A 16,820-nucleotide genomic window follows, 5' to 3' on the forward strand; every position below is an offset into this window, starting at 1 on the left:
AACAATGAATTGGTGTTTGTGTCATTGATGTAATTATTTATTTCTTCCTTCCCTCCTTCCTGCTCCTCCTAAAGTGGAAGGTAAAGTTTTAAATATGCTTTCCAATAATTAACTCATATCTTTCACATTAGTTCACCTTGTGTTCCCATTATATGATTCATTATCATAATCATATACACTAATACATTTCAGCAGTAAATAGTGTAGTAAATTCATCCTTTTCATCCACTATCGTGATATAAAAAATGCATTGAACTACAATTATTAACCGTATCCATATTCATAATTTCTCTTCAATAGTGCCGCCTCCAACAGAGGAAGGTAAAGCATTAATCTGACTTTTATTTTGTGGTCATTGAAAGTGAAAGATGTGGTTTTCACATTAAATTGTACAAAATTGATTAGTTTAGAAAGTACATCACCGGTGCATTGCATTTAATATTTCATGTTTTGATATTAGAGCCAGCCCCCGAGGTGGAAGGTAATCCTTTCCTTATTACTATGATTATTTAAATATTGAATCTATTTATCAGCTATCTTTAAAGAGTTGCATGACATAAAATACCTCATATTTAAGTGCTTAACAATTTAACCTGCATTCAGGCAATTGAATTTTAATCCAAATTTCTTGTAATTCCAGTTAGTTTTAAATAAAAATACACTTAAATGATTTTTGCTGCATCTTTTTAAAAAGTCCTTATTTAAAATGAGCTGAATCAACACAATTTTTGAGTTTTTTTAGGGAAAACTTGATTTGTTTTTGTTCAATCCACTTAAGTTTGTAAAAACAGCATTTTTCAGTGTATTTCAGTGTCCTGAATGCTAGGTTTTAGCATGTTATGCTATGTCAACAATTTCTCAAGCTGCAGTTTTGACAAACAAACTAATGTGCTGTTCTTACACTAGAGCCTCCGGAAGTCGAAGGTAAATAATTCATGTTTTTTTAATGAATATTATAGTTATTTCCACCTCACACATGTGTCAATAAATCTGCATTCTTTATCCCATATCTGAACAGAGGAGCCAGAACCAGAACCACAAGGTAAAGCTCCTCAGCGTTACATTCATTCATAGATTATTGATTATTATGAATTATCGCGATGATCATTTGTCATGTGGAAGGCTCGTGTTCTTCTTTATGATCGGTAAATTAATAGTAGAAAATCCAAAATCATGTTTAAGTCAATTAGGATCTGTAAATCTTAGCGATTAAATAGTACAAAAGCCAATAATGTTGATTTTGTGACAAACATCTCGTTTTCTAGTCAATTAAATCCAAATGCAATGATCTTAATCAAATGTGTACACTGATTACAATGATTGGGAGGGCTTGAGGCTAGAATCTGCGTTGATTTGTGAGGTTCGTGTGTTGTGATGCAAAATATCAGCTAATGTCTATGGCATGTGATGACTGAGACTGTCAGAACATTGGGTCATGTAGCTGGACATTTTTTGTATTATTCCTGAATGATCAGCTAAATCCTAACAGCTTAGAAATGTGTCTGAGCGATTAGTGTTAATGTGAAATGTTGTCTGCTCGTCAAACAGAAGCCCCTGTTGAGGAGGAAGTCACAGGTAACTCGGCTTAAAATCCTATTAAAGTGTTGAGTTCACCCAAAAATTAAAATGATGTTGTTAATTACTCGCCCTCAATGCCGTTCCAAACCTCTGAGACCTTCATTCGTCTTCAGCACACAAATTAAGATGTTTTAGGGGAAATCGGAGAGCTCCCTCATCCTCCTTAGACAGCATGCTATAGTCTTGATTGACTAAATAAACACAATTAATCTTTGTTACAGTGGCAAACTTTATCATTTTTTGTGTTCAAGTGGTTTAAATTCAATGTTCAATGTGACTATAGCTGATTCGATGATTCCATATTTTGTGCAGTCAAGTTCAAAGTCCTAAAAAATAGCAAACACATCCTCAAAACAGATCTAATGCCTTCAGTGGTTCAATCGAAATACTATTAAGCTATGAGAATACTTATTTATGTGCAGATAAAACTAAAATAATGACTATTCGACAGTAATTAATCATATAATTTCTTTTTTTGGGGGGTGAACTAACCCTTTAATATGGCTTAAATCCTTCTCATTCTCTAAATAATGTCGGTTTTTATGTATTTTTCTATCCCCAGATGAGACAAAACCAAAGCCAAAGTATGTTCTGCATTGACATCACTGCTTTTAAAATTAATTGCATTTTTGTTTGCATGTGTATAGTGAAATCGGTCCTCAATGATTATTTTACAGATTCATGCCCAATATCTCGGCTCCAAAGATTCCTGAAGGAGATAAGGTGGACTTTGATGTGAGTTTTGATGTTCGGCGTTAAAATACACCACTATTTGTGTTTTAGTTATGGAAGGTGATTGAGGTTAAAAATAAAATGATGAAATTTGATCCTGTCAATACACAAAATTTGACCATGTGAGACGAACGTCTGAAAACTGCACATTAAAAAGTCAATTCATTGTTCATTTACTCGCCCTCCAGAAATCTAGATTCAGATTTGGGGGGAAAAAATTAAGAGGCCGCATGACAATTATATTTCTCTAGATTTAAGATGTACATTTATGTTGTAGCGCTTCAAGTCACATCAAAAATAAATTATATAATTATCATTATTGTTATTATATTAGTTTAGCAAAACATATTTTTGTTTTATTCTGTAAACTACTGATTTCTTACATTTATTTATCTACATTTTTAGACAACATGAAAACAAATGTTTTAAATTATGAAGAGTTCAAAAATCGATATTTGCTGGAATAAGGACTTGGACAACACGGTAGCTCAATGGTTAGCACTGTCGCCACACAGCAAGAAGGCCACTAGTTTGAGTCTTGGCTGGGTCAGTTGGCATTTAAATTGAATAAACTAATTTGGCCGTAGCATATGTGTGTGACTGAGTGTGTATGGATGTTTCCCAGTACTGGGTTGCAGCTGGAAGGGCATCTGCAGTGTAAAACATATGCTGGAAGAGTTGGCAGTTCATTCCGCTGTGGCGACCCCTGATGAACAAGGGACTAAGCCGAAGGAAAATAAATAAATGAATGAATGACCCTGATTTCCAATCACAACAAATAAAAGACATAATTATTTTGACCAACTGCTGTTTTCTGCAAAGTTTTTTTGTATGTGTGTGTGTGGGTGTATATATATATATATATATATATATATATATATATATATATATATATATATATATATATATATATATATATATTTGGAAATTAATCAATAATTTATTAATGATAGTTAGATATGATGCCAACCATCAAAGACTTCAAAGACAACTCAAACACTTCTTTTAAGATACACAGACATCACCTATATACTACATAACTGCAGGTTAACTATGTTTATATATAATAACTTCAACTGTTACTGGCTATTAGTTACTAGTTAATTAGTTAATGTTAGCAACTAATAAAGTTATGGTAACTAATAATGTTAACGTTTCCAAATTTGATTGTAATGCAATAATGTACACCTTTTATAAAGCTGCTTTGGAACGATTATTATTGTGAAAAGCTCTGTACAATTAAACTTGAATTGAACTGAAAGTGTGCATGTGTGTGTGTGTGTAACAGGACATCCACAGAAAGCGTCAGGAGAAGGATTTATCTGAGCTTCAGTCTCTGATCGAGGCTCATTTCATCCAGAGGAAGAAAGATGAAGAAGAACTGATCGCTCTGGTCAACAGAATCGTAAGTTCTGCATAATCTGGCAGGACTGGTTTTCAGAACCCTTCATTGTGTGAGGAACCACATGTGTAACATCACTGACACTGATTACAATATAATTTCACAGAAGAAAAAATTACCAAAAAAAAGTACAAAGGACTCGATGAATATTTCTGTGTGGAGTTTGCATGTTCTCCTCGTGTTGGCACGGGTTTCCTCCGGGTGCTCCGGTTTCCTCGACAGTCCAAAGACATGGGGTAAAAGTGAATTGGATGAGCTATATTGCCCATACTGTATGAGTGTGTGAAAGAGTGTATGGGTGTTTCCCAGTACAGGCTATCCGCTGAGTAAAACTTATGCTGGAATAGGTAGCGGTTCATTCCACTGGTGACCCCTGATAAATAAAGGACTAAGACAAAGGAATATGAATGAATGAGTATTTCTGTTATGAATTGTGTTGTGCATCTCTGTTTTGTACAGGAGAAGCGGCGCGGCGAGAGGGCGGAGCAGCAGAGAATCCGTGCAGAGAAAGAGAAGGAGAGACAGGCCCGTCTGGCCGTGAGTGACACCTCTTTCAGACAATAGAAAGCAGACATTCTTGAGGGCTTGAAGAGCAGGCCAATGACAGGCCTATTAAGCAAAACTCTTGCCATCGCTTCTCCACAGGAAGAAAAAGAGAGACGAGAGCAAGAGGAACAGAGGAAGAAACATGATGAAGATGCCAAGAAGAAGAAGGCCCTCACCAACATGACACACCAGTATGGAGGAATCCAGCAGAAGGTCTGAATTAAGTAGAAAATCTTTGATATACAGTTGATATCAAAATTATTAGCTCTCCTGCGACTTTTTTTTCTGATAATTTTTTCTGATTCCTGATAAAATAAACCAGTTTAGTTATAAAGTGACTTCATACATGCATCTGATAGTCAATTTCCACTTATTTCAGCATGTCAAAATCCAGTTTTTCCTCCAAATATTTCCCAAATGATGTTTAACAGATCAAGGATTTTTTCACAGTATTTCCTATAATATTTTTTCTTCTGCAGAAAGTCTTATTTGTTTTATTTCAGCTAGAATAAAAGCAGTTTTTACTTTTTAAAACCATTTTAAGGTCAGTATTATTAGTTCCCTTAAGCTTTTTTTCCGATTGTGTACAGAACAAACCATCATTATTGACTTGCCTAATTACCCTAACTTATTCTGTCTCGCAGGGTGATGGCCGCAAAGGAGCAAAGAAACAGACGGAGAGAGAGAAGAAGAAGAAGATCCTGGCCGAGAGAAAGAAGCCACTGAACATCGATCATCTGTCTGAAGATAAACTGAAGTAAGTCTCCTCACATCAGTTCTTCCCATTATTCAGTGTGTCTACAGTTGAAGTCAGAATTATTACCCTCTTATAATTTTTCCCCAATTTCTGTTTAACGGAGAGATTGTTTTCAGCACATTTTTAAACATAATAGCTTTAATAATCTCTAATAACTGATTTCTTTTCTCTTTGCCATAATGGCAGTTAATAATATTTGACTTGATATTTTTCAATATACTAGAACTCAGCTTAAAGAGACATTTAAAGGCTTAACTAGGTTAATTAGGCATCTTAGGGTAATTAGGCAAGTCATTGTATAATATTGCTTGAGGGAACTAATAATTTTGACCTTAAAATGGTTTTAAAAAGTAAAAACTGCTTTTATTGGAGCCGAAATAAAACAAATAAGACTTTCTCCAGAAGAAAAAATATTGTAGGAAATACTGTGAAACATTCCTTGCTCTTTTAAACATCATTTGGGAAATATTTGAACAAGAAAAAGAAATTCACAGGAGGGTGAATAATTTTGACCAACTGTAAAAGTGTCTGATGAAGCTTCTGTCTGGATGCCACAGGGAGAAGGCCAGTGAAATGTGGCAGTGGATGATGCAGCTGGAGGCCGAGAAGTTTGACCTCAGCGAGAAACTCAAGAGGCAGAAATATGATGTAAGTATTGAACAACAAAACACTGAATAATGTGTATAGCGTATCAGAGATCTGAATAATTATCTCATTTATGTAGTTTTGTTGGAAAATTCCAAAAAACAAACTTTTCCTTTTACATTATTAAGATACACAAGGTTTATTTGAATATCAACTCCAGTTCCTGTTTGCAGAAAGCTGCTCAATTCAAATGATGTAGTTATGAAAGAAAGCTCTTTATAGAGTTATCTTATAGAGTTATCTTTAGACAAGAGTTGATCTTTAGACAAAAAAAAATGTATAAAGACGGTTTGAACCTGATATAATTTTCTATTACATATGTATTAAATACATATAAAATATTTAATAGACAGTGTAAAACCCAACAGTCAACTTTATCAGGTTAAATGAGTGTAGTTAACTCAAAATTTGCTGAAAGTTAATTCTACTCATGTGAAAAGAGTTTTGAACTCTGTGTTGAAGGTAATGAGTTAATTAAATACCTGATTACTTCAGCTTAAATGGAGTAAGTTCACAGTACTCATATAGATTAGTTTCTTAACTCAAATGATTTGTAGCAATCGGTTTCCTCAAATGGTTTTGAGTTATTGGGTTATACAGTGCATATATATTAACATATGTATATGTATTATTAGTGGTGTGTATTAGTGGTGAGAAAAATAAGTATTATTACTATTTTTCACTTATGCATTTTTCTATTAAAAAGTATTACAATTTCCTATTTTTCCTCTAAATTTCTTATTTAATTCACTGTGTGTCGTGTCTTTGTAATTAATCGTCAAATTTAATTGCAGTAAAAATTGTAACTACGCCCATTTCTAATCACATTACAACTACAATTTCTAATTCATTGCACATTCCCAAAACAAAGAGGTTTAAAAGCATTGAAGCAATAAAAATATAATACAGTTTAATAATAAACATATTTATGGCGCGGTGGGTAGCATGATAACCTCACTGCAAGAAGGTCGCTGGTTCGAGCCCCATCTGGGTCAGTTGACATTTCTGTGTGGAGTTTGCATGTTTTCCCCATGTTCGCGTGGGTTTCCTCCGGGTCCTCCGGTTTCCCCCACTGCCCAAAGACATGCGGCATAGGTGAATTGCGTAAGCTAAATTGGCTGTGGTGTATGAATGTGAGAGAGTGTGTATGGATGTTTCCCAGTATTGGGTTGCAGCTGGAAGGACATCCACTGCGTAAAACATATGCAGGATAAGTTGGCGGTTCATTCCACTGTGTTCATTCCCCGCATTTATAACGAGAATAAGCCGAAAAGAAAATGAGTGACTATTTAATCAATGATTATTAAATGATCAGACCTAAAATTAATCTCTATTTATCAATCTTTTTTTTGTGCTACTATCCTTCAAACCAGTAGGTTTTACTCAGTTGTCAGCAAGTGAATCATTAAAAATATCAAATGTATAATCACTGAATTTTGATTTATTTTTATAAGTACAGGTCAGAAAAAGTTTGTTTTTTAATGTTCACCCGTATTCTGACTATTTATTTTCATAGCAGTTATTTGAATGAACCATTAAACAAGACACTTCAGCATTTGATATGCTTGTAACATTTTTTTTCAAGGCACATGAAATTTAACATGAAATGACACCTTTTTTATCAATATTTGATATGCTTTCTATGTATAATAATCACTTCTTTCAATTTAACTTGTAGCATCTTAATTTTTACATAAATATGTTCAGCAGTATTTCCACAATTTATCTTAATTAGATTTTTAAATCATTAAAGTAGACACTTTGTGAAGTTTATTTATAAACTAATTTAGAGAGGAGCAAGTGCTTATGATTGATAGCAGCTGGTCCTCATTAGCTAACGCATGATTCACCAATCAGATGATTCCTAAACCACTATAAATAACCAGAGTATCTTACCTTAGCCATCTTCGTCTTGAAGAATCCCCCCTTCCACCCCTACTCCTCCCATTTCCTTGTCAGGGCAGCACGGAGGCCTAATGGTTAGCATCATTGCCTCACAGCAAGAATGTCACTGGCTCAGATCTTACCTGGCCAAGTCGGCATTTCTGTGTGGAGTTTGTATGTTCTCGGCGTGTTTGCGTGGGTTTTCCCCAGGCTCTCCGGTTTCCTCCCACAGACTGAAAACATGTAACACAAGTAAATTGACAAAACTGAATCGACATCACAGACAAGCGTTGAATCCAGTATTCACTCTATAGCATTCATAATCTACATCTACCATTATCAAAATGGGGAGTTCTCGACCTACCCGAACTCGGACTCCCTTTTCGCCCTGCAACGGGGGGGAGCCCCGGGCTCGAGGATCTCACGAGCTCAGGGCTCTCTCCCGGGACAGCATGCCAAATACGCTTTATAATCAATCATCAGCTAAGATTGAACTCTTGAACTCTTGAATCATACATTTGATATGCTTACAATGCATTATAAATCCCTTCTGTCAATTTGACTTGACGCAGGATGCATATAAAAAATATCTAAATTACAGATGTAAAACCGTTTCATGTTGAGCCTATAAAGTAGTTCCCACTGAAAACAGGCCTGGTCCGTGGCCTGCCTGTCTAAAACTGTGACTTGCTTCCAGATGAATGTTCTCCAGACCCGAATCAATGAACAACAGAAGTTGTAAGTAACTGTTGTGTAGCCTTGCTGTCAGTACCTGTTGTTGGTCAGATTTGTGTCGGGTCTGGGCTCTGGACGGCTCCGGCTGAAGCAGGAGGCTGTAAATCAGGCGATGGACGTCTGAGCTCCTCAGGTTTCCCCCCGTCCTGCTGATATTGATATTTGTGCTTAGCAAGGCTTCCGTATGTGTCCCTTTACAGATCACTCAGCTACTGGCTCGAGTCAGAGACCACCAGAGGTAAGTACCCTGAGCCACACTGGTCTCTTTTCCCTGCTTTCAATCAGGTCTGGTTTGGAGGAAGGAAGCAGATGAAGAGTTGATGTAAAGCAGATTAAAGTCGGCATGTAATCAAAATGATTCATTGGATTTACTAATTATTTTTAAGGTGTTTGGAAACAATTATTTAAACAAGTTAAGTTGAACATTACATAAATTTATTTTGTTTAAATTGAGCCCATATATAATTGTTTGCAACCACTTACCTTAATTGTAAATCCAATAAACCATTTTTTCAGTGTAGGAGTGCTTGTTATAAACAATATAGTGTCTCAGTCAGCACCCTTGTGAGTGCACTGATTAGGCATTTTAAGTGCTGTGTTAATTGCATAATTCTTCCAGTGCACTGAAACATTCCTGTCCTGAAAAGTCCCACACTGCACCGTTAAATCATGAAGCACTGATGCGCACTATGTGCCCTTAATGGACATTCTGAAGTGCGAATCCCCCCCCCCCCACCCCTTCAAGATGAATTTTTTCACTTCTGGTCACATGGAATGTCATTAGGGTGGGGCTATCAGTAATATAGGGCGGGGCTATTAGTAATGCAGGACGAGGCTATCAGTTATTTAGAGCGGGGCAATCAGTAATCTAGGACAGGGATAGCAGTAATTTGGGGCGGGGCTATCAGTTATTTAGGGCGGGGCTATCAGTAATCTAGGACAGGGATAGCAGTAATTTGGGGCGGGGCTATCAGCAATCTAGTGTAGGGATAGCAGTAATTTGGGGCGGGGCTCTCAATTATTTAGGGCGGGGCTATCAGTAATCTAGGGCATGCCTATCATTTATTTAGGGCAGAGCTAGCAGTCATTTGGGGCAGGGCTATCAGTAATATAGGGCGGGGCTTTCAGTAATGCAGGACAAAGCTATCAGTTATTTACAGCGGGGCAATCAGTAAACTAGGACAGGGATAGCAGTAATTTGGGGCGGGGCTATCAGTAATGTAGGGTGGGGATAGCAGTAATTTGGGGCGGAGCTCTCAGTTATTTAGGGCGGGGCTATCAGTAATCTAGGGCATGCCTAACAGTCATCTAGGGCGGGGATAGCAATAATTTAACGCAAGGCTCTCAGTTATTTAGGACGGGGCTATCAGTAATCTAGAGCTGAGATATCAGAAATCTAGGGCGGGGATATCAGTGAAATGTGGGACAGGGATCTAGGACAGGGATAGCAGTAATTTGGGGCAGGGCTATCAGTTATTTAGGGCGGGGCAATCAGTTATCTAGGGCGGGGATGGCAGTATTTTGGGGCAGGGCTATCAGTTATTTAGGGCGGGGCTATCAGTAATCTAGGGCGGGGATGGCAGTATTTTGGGGCGGGGCTCTCAGTTATTTAGGGCGGGGCAATCAGTAATCTAGGGCATGCCTATCAGTCATCTGGGGCAGTGACAGCAGTACTTTGGGGCGGGGCTTTTAGTTATCTAGGGCAGAGATGGTAGTAATTTGGGGCGGGGCTAGTCGTCATTTAGGGCGTGGCTATCTGTGCGAGTTTATAGCATCTTACAACGGTCCAATTGGTTCCCAAAGATCAAAATCATTCATTGCTCTACTTTTTTTTCTCATTTCATGACTGTTTCTATTAGATGCACATCATGATATCAGAAAACTTAACTTTCATTTCATGCCGACTTTAAGATAAAGTTGTTTTGAGTTGATCTGCTGAACAGACCCTGCTCCTTTCTGATCCTCGACCTGATGAAAGCGTATGATCTTGACAGGAGCGAGCTCAGAGCATGTGGTTCAGCTCAATCCTCAGTCAAACGGGGAAACATTTAGGATTTCTACATTCAATCCTAATAGGACCAGTTTAAGTGGCTCCTTCTTTGCTCTCACCAACACATAAAATACTTGAGTTTTGTTGAAAATACACTCATATTTGCAGATAAATATGAACTGAATAGGGAGGATATTTTAAATGTGCCCCTATTATGCTGTTAGGTTTCTCATTTAGTTCCAGAGGTCTCCTACAGACGGTTTACATTCGTCCAAAATAAATTTTACATTTGCATTACATTTTCTCATAAGAATCACCTCTTTTCTCAAAGTATTTCAAATGTTTCTTTTTTATTGATTTAATCTCTCCAAGCATGACTTTCTAAGACCCTACTCTGCTCTGATTGGTTAGATGGCCCTATACTCCGTTTTGAGTGGTCATGTTAGACTAATCAAAACCAATCAAAGACCAATCAAAACCATCAGAATTAGTCTTTGATTGGTTTGATTAGTCAGATGCCTCGACTTTGCTCTGATTACTAGAATTACTCGATTCTACAAGATGCCCTTATCATGATTGGTCAGTTGGCCCTGCTTTGCTCCTGTTGGTCAGATACCACTTTTCTGATTGGTCAGTTGACCCTACTTTGCTCTGATTGGTCAGATAGCCCAACTCTGATTGATTGTATTGCCCTACTATGCTCTAATTGGTCAGGTACCTCTACACTGATTGGTCAGAAGGCCCTACTATGCTCTAATTGGTCAGGTACCTCTACACTGATTGGTCAGAAGGCCCTACTATGGTCTAATTGGTCAGGTACCTCTACACTGATTGATCAGATGGCCCTACTATGCTCTATGCTCTGATTGGTCACATACATCTACACTGATTGCTCAGAAGGCCTTACTATGCTCTGATTGGTCAGGTATCTCTACACTGATCGCTCAGAAGGCCTTACTATGCTCTGATTGGTCAAGTACCTCTATACTGATTGCTCAGAAGGCCCAACTATGCTCTGATTGGTCAGATGGCCTTACTTTCCTATGAGTGGTCATCTACATCTAAACTGATTGCTCAGAATGGCCTACAATGCTCTGATTGGTCAGGTACCTCTACACTGATAGCTCAGAAGGCCCTACTATGCTCTGATTGGTCATGTACCTCTACACTGATTAATCAGATAGCCATACTTTGCTCTAATTGGTCAGGTATCTACACTGATTGGTCAGATGGCCGTACTTTGCTGATTGGTCAGGTACCTCTACCTGACCCTACTTTGCTCTGATTGGTCAGATGATCCAGTATGTTATGAGGGCTTGACCTCTTACACCACTTGCCAGAAACCAAACACTAATTAGCATTTCTGAGTTTCAGCTCTTCATCAGCAGTTGTAAACAGTTATTCAACCAGTAACTATATCAGTTTGAGTCCTCATTATTTAGTAGTGCAGGTAAATTAGATTTGCTTCGGCAAACCAAACTGTTCCAGTCTCATCTACAACTACAGTCATTCATGATCACTTAGGCGTTGTTTCCAAATTCCTATTGAAGGCCACAGACTGGTATTATGCCAATTTGTTTAAAACCTACATAATATTTTGCTCTAATAAAACTGAAATTACCAACAACTTACATCAGGCAGTTCAGAATCTGTCTTTTAATATAGTTCAATCTGTTGTGGATTTGATCTTGGAAACTACTTTTACAAACAGCTACAATTATCCACTGCATAAAGTCAATACAAAAATGCTTAAAAAGCATAATAAGGGCACGTAAAATAAATTGATTGGTCATAAATGAGAGAGACCCTCATTGAAACGGTAAGTACATAATAAATATTTTGCTCCTGGAAATGGAATCTGTAGGCTGATTGAAGAGGGTAAGAAACACATCAGGACAAAACAAGACTGCAGCATGGATTGTATGTGAATGAGTGCTGCGTTTACTCGCATGTGTCTCTAACAACAGACTTTTTTATTCAGCTTTCTGCGATTTGAATAATAGTCAAAACTCCACTGTAGTCTCAGGTTTCATTAAATGTATGTTGTTAATGTCCCTAAATTTTGGGTGAGCATTACATTACAATTCTGGATGTAATTTTGGAGTTTACCTAACACAGTTAAGCTTTAGTGCATGAACAGATCTCTCTTTTCACAATAAAACAAATGACCAGTAAATAAAGTAATCCCCAATCTACATTTCTTATATTAGTGAGGTGAAACGGTTATATAAAAATGAGAAATGTAAGGTGGAATGTAAGAAATGTAAGATCGTAGATAATTTATCTGAGCGTCTAGCCTAATTATTCAATTCTTGACAGCACAACAACCTAAGTCTTAAATATATTATTAAATATAAAATATTTATCTGATTAACTTCTACATTGTGAATATCTGACTAATATTTGAGGTGAATCAATTATTTAAAAGTAGGAAATGTAAGGTGAAACGTAAGATCGTAGACTATTTATCTGAGCGTCTAGCCTAATAATTCCATTCTTGACAGCACAACAACCCCAGAATGAAAGTGTGAAAGATATTATTAAATATATTAAGGAAATATTGAGCTGATTTACTTCCACATTGTGAATATATGACTAATATTTGTGGTGAAACAATCATATAAAAAAATTAAAAATGTAAGTTGTAATGTAAGAAATGTAAGATTGTAGATTATTTATCTAAGCGTACAGCCTAATTATTCAATTCTTGACAGCACAAACAACCTAAGTCTTAAATATATTATTAAATATGAAATATTTAGCTGATTTACTTCTACATTGTGAATATCTGACTAATATTTGAGGTGAATCAATTATTTAAAAGTAGGAAATGTAAGGTCAAACGTAAGATCGTAGACTATTTATCTGAGCGTCTAGCCTAATAATTCAATTTCTAACAGCACAACAACCCCAGTGTTAAATATATTATTAAATATGAAATAATTAGCTGATTTACTTCCACATTGTGAATACATGACTAATATTTGTGGTGAAACAATCATATAAAAATAAGAAATGTAAGTTGCAATGTAAGAAATGTAAGATTGTAGGCTATTTATCTGTGCGTCTAGCCTAATTATTCAATTCTTGACAGCACAACAACCCCAGAATGAAAGTGTGAAAGATATTATTAAATATATTAAGGAAATACAGTATTTAATTTACCTCCACATGGTGAATACGACTAATATTTGTGGTGAAACAATCATATAAAGTCATATATTCACAATGTGGAAGTAAATTAGTTAAATTTTTAATGTTAAATAATATATGAAGAGTTCAGATGAAAAAAACCTGGAATTTTCTTCTACAATGAGCATTTGTCTTAGCCTCTTACATTTATGTTCACTTATTTTAAGTTAAAAGCGATGAAAATAACTTGTTATTTGCCTTAAACTGAAATTACTGAATTAAAATACAGGAGCCTGAGCAAAATGCTATTGTTAGAGGAACATTTCAGATGGCACTTAAGAAGCTTTTGCGTCGGAACTCTTCATATTTATTGCACAGTAAAAAAATCTGTTAATTAAGTTTCCATATTATGTGATTATTATGTGAAGGTTGTATATTTTGCATTATGGGATGTTGATCTCTGCTCTGTCGACTTTTTGACAAGTCTACAGTTTAACAAAGTGACTTTTATTGACATTTTAGGAGTTTGAAATAATAAATAAGAAATAATATATAGAGAAATAAGTCTGTAAAATAACAGTAAATGTACTGGCAGCTTATTACAAGGTATTTATTGTGTAATATACAACACAAACCCAAACAACAGATCACTTTAAACTATTAAAAATGTTCATTAAAGTCACTTTTTTTTATTTTTCAAGGTTAAACGTGGTTGGAAGAAAGATCAGGCTCCCATATTTCAATTCAAAAGCATGAATAAATTAGATTAGATTAGATTCAATTTATTGTCATCACACATGTACAAGTACAAGGCAACGAAATGCAGGTAAATGCAACCCCCGACCGTGCACAGACATCACAACTCCAGGGAAGACAGGTCACAGGAGGTGGAACAGGAAATAAGATACATTTAGGAAATGGAGGCAAAAAAGCCCCAGCAATCTAGCACAAAAACACACCGACAAGACATAACATTGCCACAGGGGATGGGAACAGGGGGTGTGGATATAGTCCAGTAAGGGCAGGCAGCCATCAGGTCCTGCAGCCATAGAGGCGCTGGTCACAGACCTGCCTACCCCCTCCAGTGGGTGAAAGCATACGAAGGCGTTGGATTGGGGCCAGGAAGTGTCGTGCTGTTTATCTGCGTGTGTGTGTGTGTGCGTGCGTGCGTGCGTGCGTGCGTGCGTGCGTGCGTAAGCCTGTAGAGTCCAACAGGTGTCCTTGACTGGGATCAGGAATTTCAGAGCGTGTGGGGGGAAATAAAAATATGACGATGATATTTTTACAGTGTGAGGTTGTTGTGTTGTCAAGAATTGGCTCGTGAATGTTAATTAGGCTGTGCTCAGATAAATCGTCTGAGGTCAGGTCTGTAATGGAGAAATGTGCTCCTCAACACTGATCTGCATTAGCATCCTAATTAGAATCATTTAAATAATTTTAATAGCTCTTCTCTTATTCCAGTCATTTATTAGATCTGAATGGATCAGTTATTATCTCTTTGGTGTGATGTGCAGCCAAATAAAACAGCTTGACAATTTTTTTCTTTTTGTCGCAGTGCCAAAGGTCGTGGCAAGGGCAAGGTTGGCGGCAGGCTGAGGTAAACACACAGCGGATCCGGGAGCTCCAGAGAACCAGAAGACTTTGTCTGCTTCATCACATACAGTTGAAGTCAGAAATATTAGCCCTCCTGGATTATTTCCTCCCCTGTATATTTTTGATTTACCCCAATTTCTGTTTAACAGAGAGATTTTTTTTTCTGGCAGTCAAAATTTTAATAACAAGATACTAGTATTCAGCTTAAAGTGACATTTAAAGCCTTAACTAGGTTAATTAGGGTAATTAGGCAAGTCATTGTTTAACAATGGTTTGTTCTGTAGACAATCGAAAACAAATATTGCCTAAGGAGCAAATTTTTAAGCCAAAATAATGCAAATAAGACTTTCTCCAGAAGAAAAACTATAATAGGAAATACTGTGAAAAATTCCTTGCTCCGTTAAACATCATTTAGGCAATATTTATCAAAGAAAATGGACAGGAGGACGAATAATTTCGACTTCAACTCTATGCAGAGGTGGTCATTATAAACGCATCGCTCTGCTTTACTGCACTATGGAGACAGAAAAGTCTCATACTCTACTGATGTCGTATATTTCTGCTTGTTATACACAAGTATTCTGCAGTCCTCTCTATATTGTGCCACTCATTTTATTCCTGCAACATTAAAAGAGTCAGATTGTCTACAAAGTGTCCTGGTTTCTCAAGTTATTTGTTTAGTAAAGATCATAACAATATGAATGTGTGTCTTTTACAGTACTCTGTATTATGTCTATTATTACCCCCAAACAGTACTATAATATATACAACATTCATGTGAAATGCAATTAAAATGTTAATTTAAGCTTTAAATAAAATTGATTTGTATTTTTTTAAGAATATGCAGCATTTAAAACAGCAAATGTTAATATAATATGAATGCCACAAAGTCATATGACACTATTGCCTAGTATTATTATATAATATTGAATAATTTATACTGAACATAATCATTTTTCGTTTATTTAAATGCATCATCAGCAATATTTTCTGAATATTAATAAGTAAATAAATGCAAAATTATTTAAATATATTTTTTTTGTAATGTATAGAAGACGTTTTATTTAATTTACTTAATTAATTTTAGCCGGATCACTAGCAAAGCATGTGGAATAATTGAATGTAAAGTAAAGTTTTAGTATAGATGAATTCATTCATTTTTTTTCAGCTTAGTCCCTTTATCAATTCAAGGTCGTCACAGCGGAATGAACCACCAACTTATCCAGCACATGTTTTACGCAGCAGATGCCCTTCCAGCTGCAACCCATCTCTGGGAAACATCCATACACACTCATTCACTACGGACAATTTAGCCAACCCATTTCACCTGGACCACATGTCTTTGAACTGTGGGGGAAACCGGAGCACACCCACAGGAACGCTGGGAGAACATGCAAATTCCACACAGAAACACCAGCTGACCCAGCCAAGGCTCAAACCAGCGACCTTCTTGCTGTGAGGCAACAGCACTACCTACTGCGCTACCTTGTCACCTTTAGTATAAATATAAGCCAGTTATTTAATAGTTATTCAGGGTCATCAACAATTTTCTTTATTATAATTAATTAATTAATTTAACTTCACCACAGCAGAATGAACCGCCAACTACTCTGAAACGTGTTTTAAACGTTCCCTGTTATATTAAAATAATTTTAAAAATAAGCAGTAGTGTAATTCACACAACTCACCACATGATGGCGATCAGAGAAGTTCCTCTATTTCAGTCAATGGAAAAATAAACAGCAGTAGTGTAATTCACACAGTTCACCACAGGAGTGCAGCAAACTGAGGCTCAGTTTTGTCTGAATGTTTGTCTGAGAGTTTCA

General features: G+C 36.5%; 1 protein-coding gene across 3 annotated transcripts; it reads left to right on the forward strand.

Moving 5' to 3' along the window:
* The first annotated feature begins 304 nt into the window (after window positions 1-304).
* On the forward strand, window positions 305-15,645 carry tnnt2e (troponin T2e, cardiac). 3 transcript variants are annotated; one of them, XM_056456070.1, is made up of 14 exons: window positions 305-321; window positions 461-481; window positions 907-924; window positions 1,019-1,042; window positions 1,549-1,575; window positions 2,141-2,162; window positions 2,256-2,313; window positions 3,599-3,715; window positions 4,172-4,249; window positions 4,358-4,471; window positions 4,903-5,015; window positions 5,573-5,663; window positions 8,242-8,282; window positions 14,957-15,645. In XM_056456070.1, the coding sequence occupies exons 7-14, from the start codon at window positions 2,260-2,262 to the stop codon at window positions 15,000-15,002; spliced, it is 654 nt and encodes a 217-aa protein (XP_056312045.1). In that variant the 5' UTR covers window positions 305-321; window positions 461-481; window positions 907-924; window positions 1,019-1,042; window positions 1,549-1,575; window positions 2,141-2,162; window positions 2,256-2,259; the 3' UTR covers window positions 15,003-15,645. The 3 variants fall into 3 exon arrangements, with proteins under 3 accessions (XP_056312045.1, XP_056312043.1, XP_056312044.1); XM_056456068.1 differs by lacking the exons at window positions 305-321; window positions 1,549-1,575; window positions 8,242-8,282 and adding an exon at window positions 8,480-8,517 and having other exon boundaries at window positions 467-481; XM_056456069.1 differs by lacking the exons at window positions 305-321; window positions 1,549-1,575; window positions 14,957-15,645 and having other exon boundaries at window positions 467-481; window positions 8,242-8,286.
* The last annotated feature ends 1,175 nt before the right edge of the window (window positions 15,646-16,820 follow it).

Source organism: Danio aesculapii, chromosome 4, assembly GCF_903798145.1.
Source record: "Danio aesculapii chromosome 4, fDanAes4.1, whole genome shotgun sequence".
In the NCBI taxonomy this organism is placed as follows: Eukaryota; Metazoa; Chordata; class Actinopteri; order Cypriniformes; family Danionidae; genus Danio; species Danio aesculapii.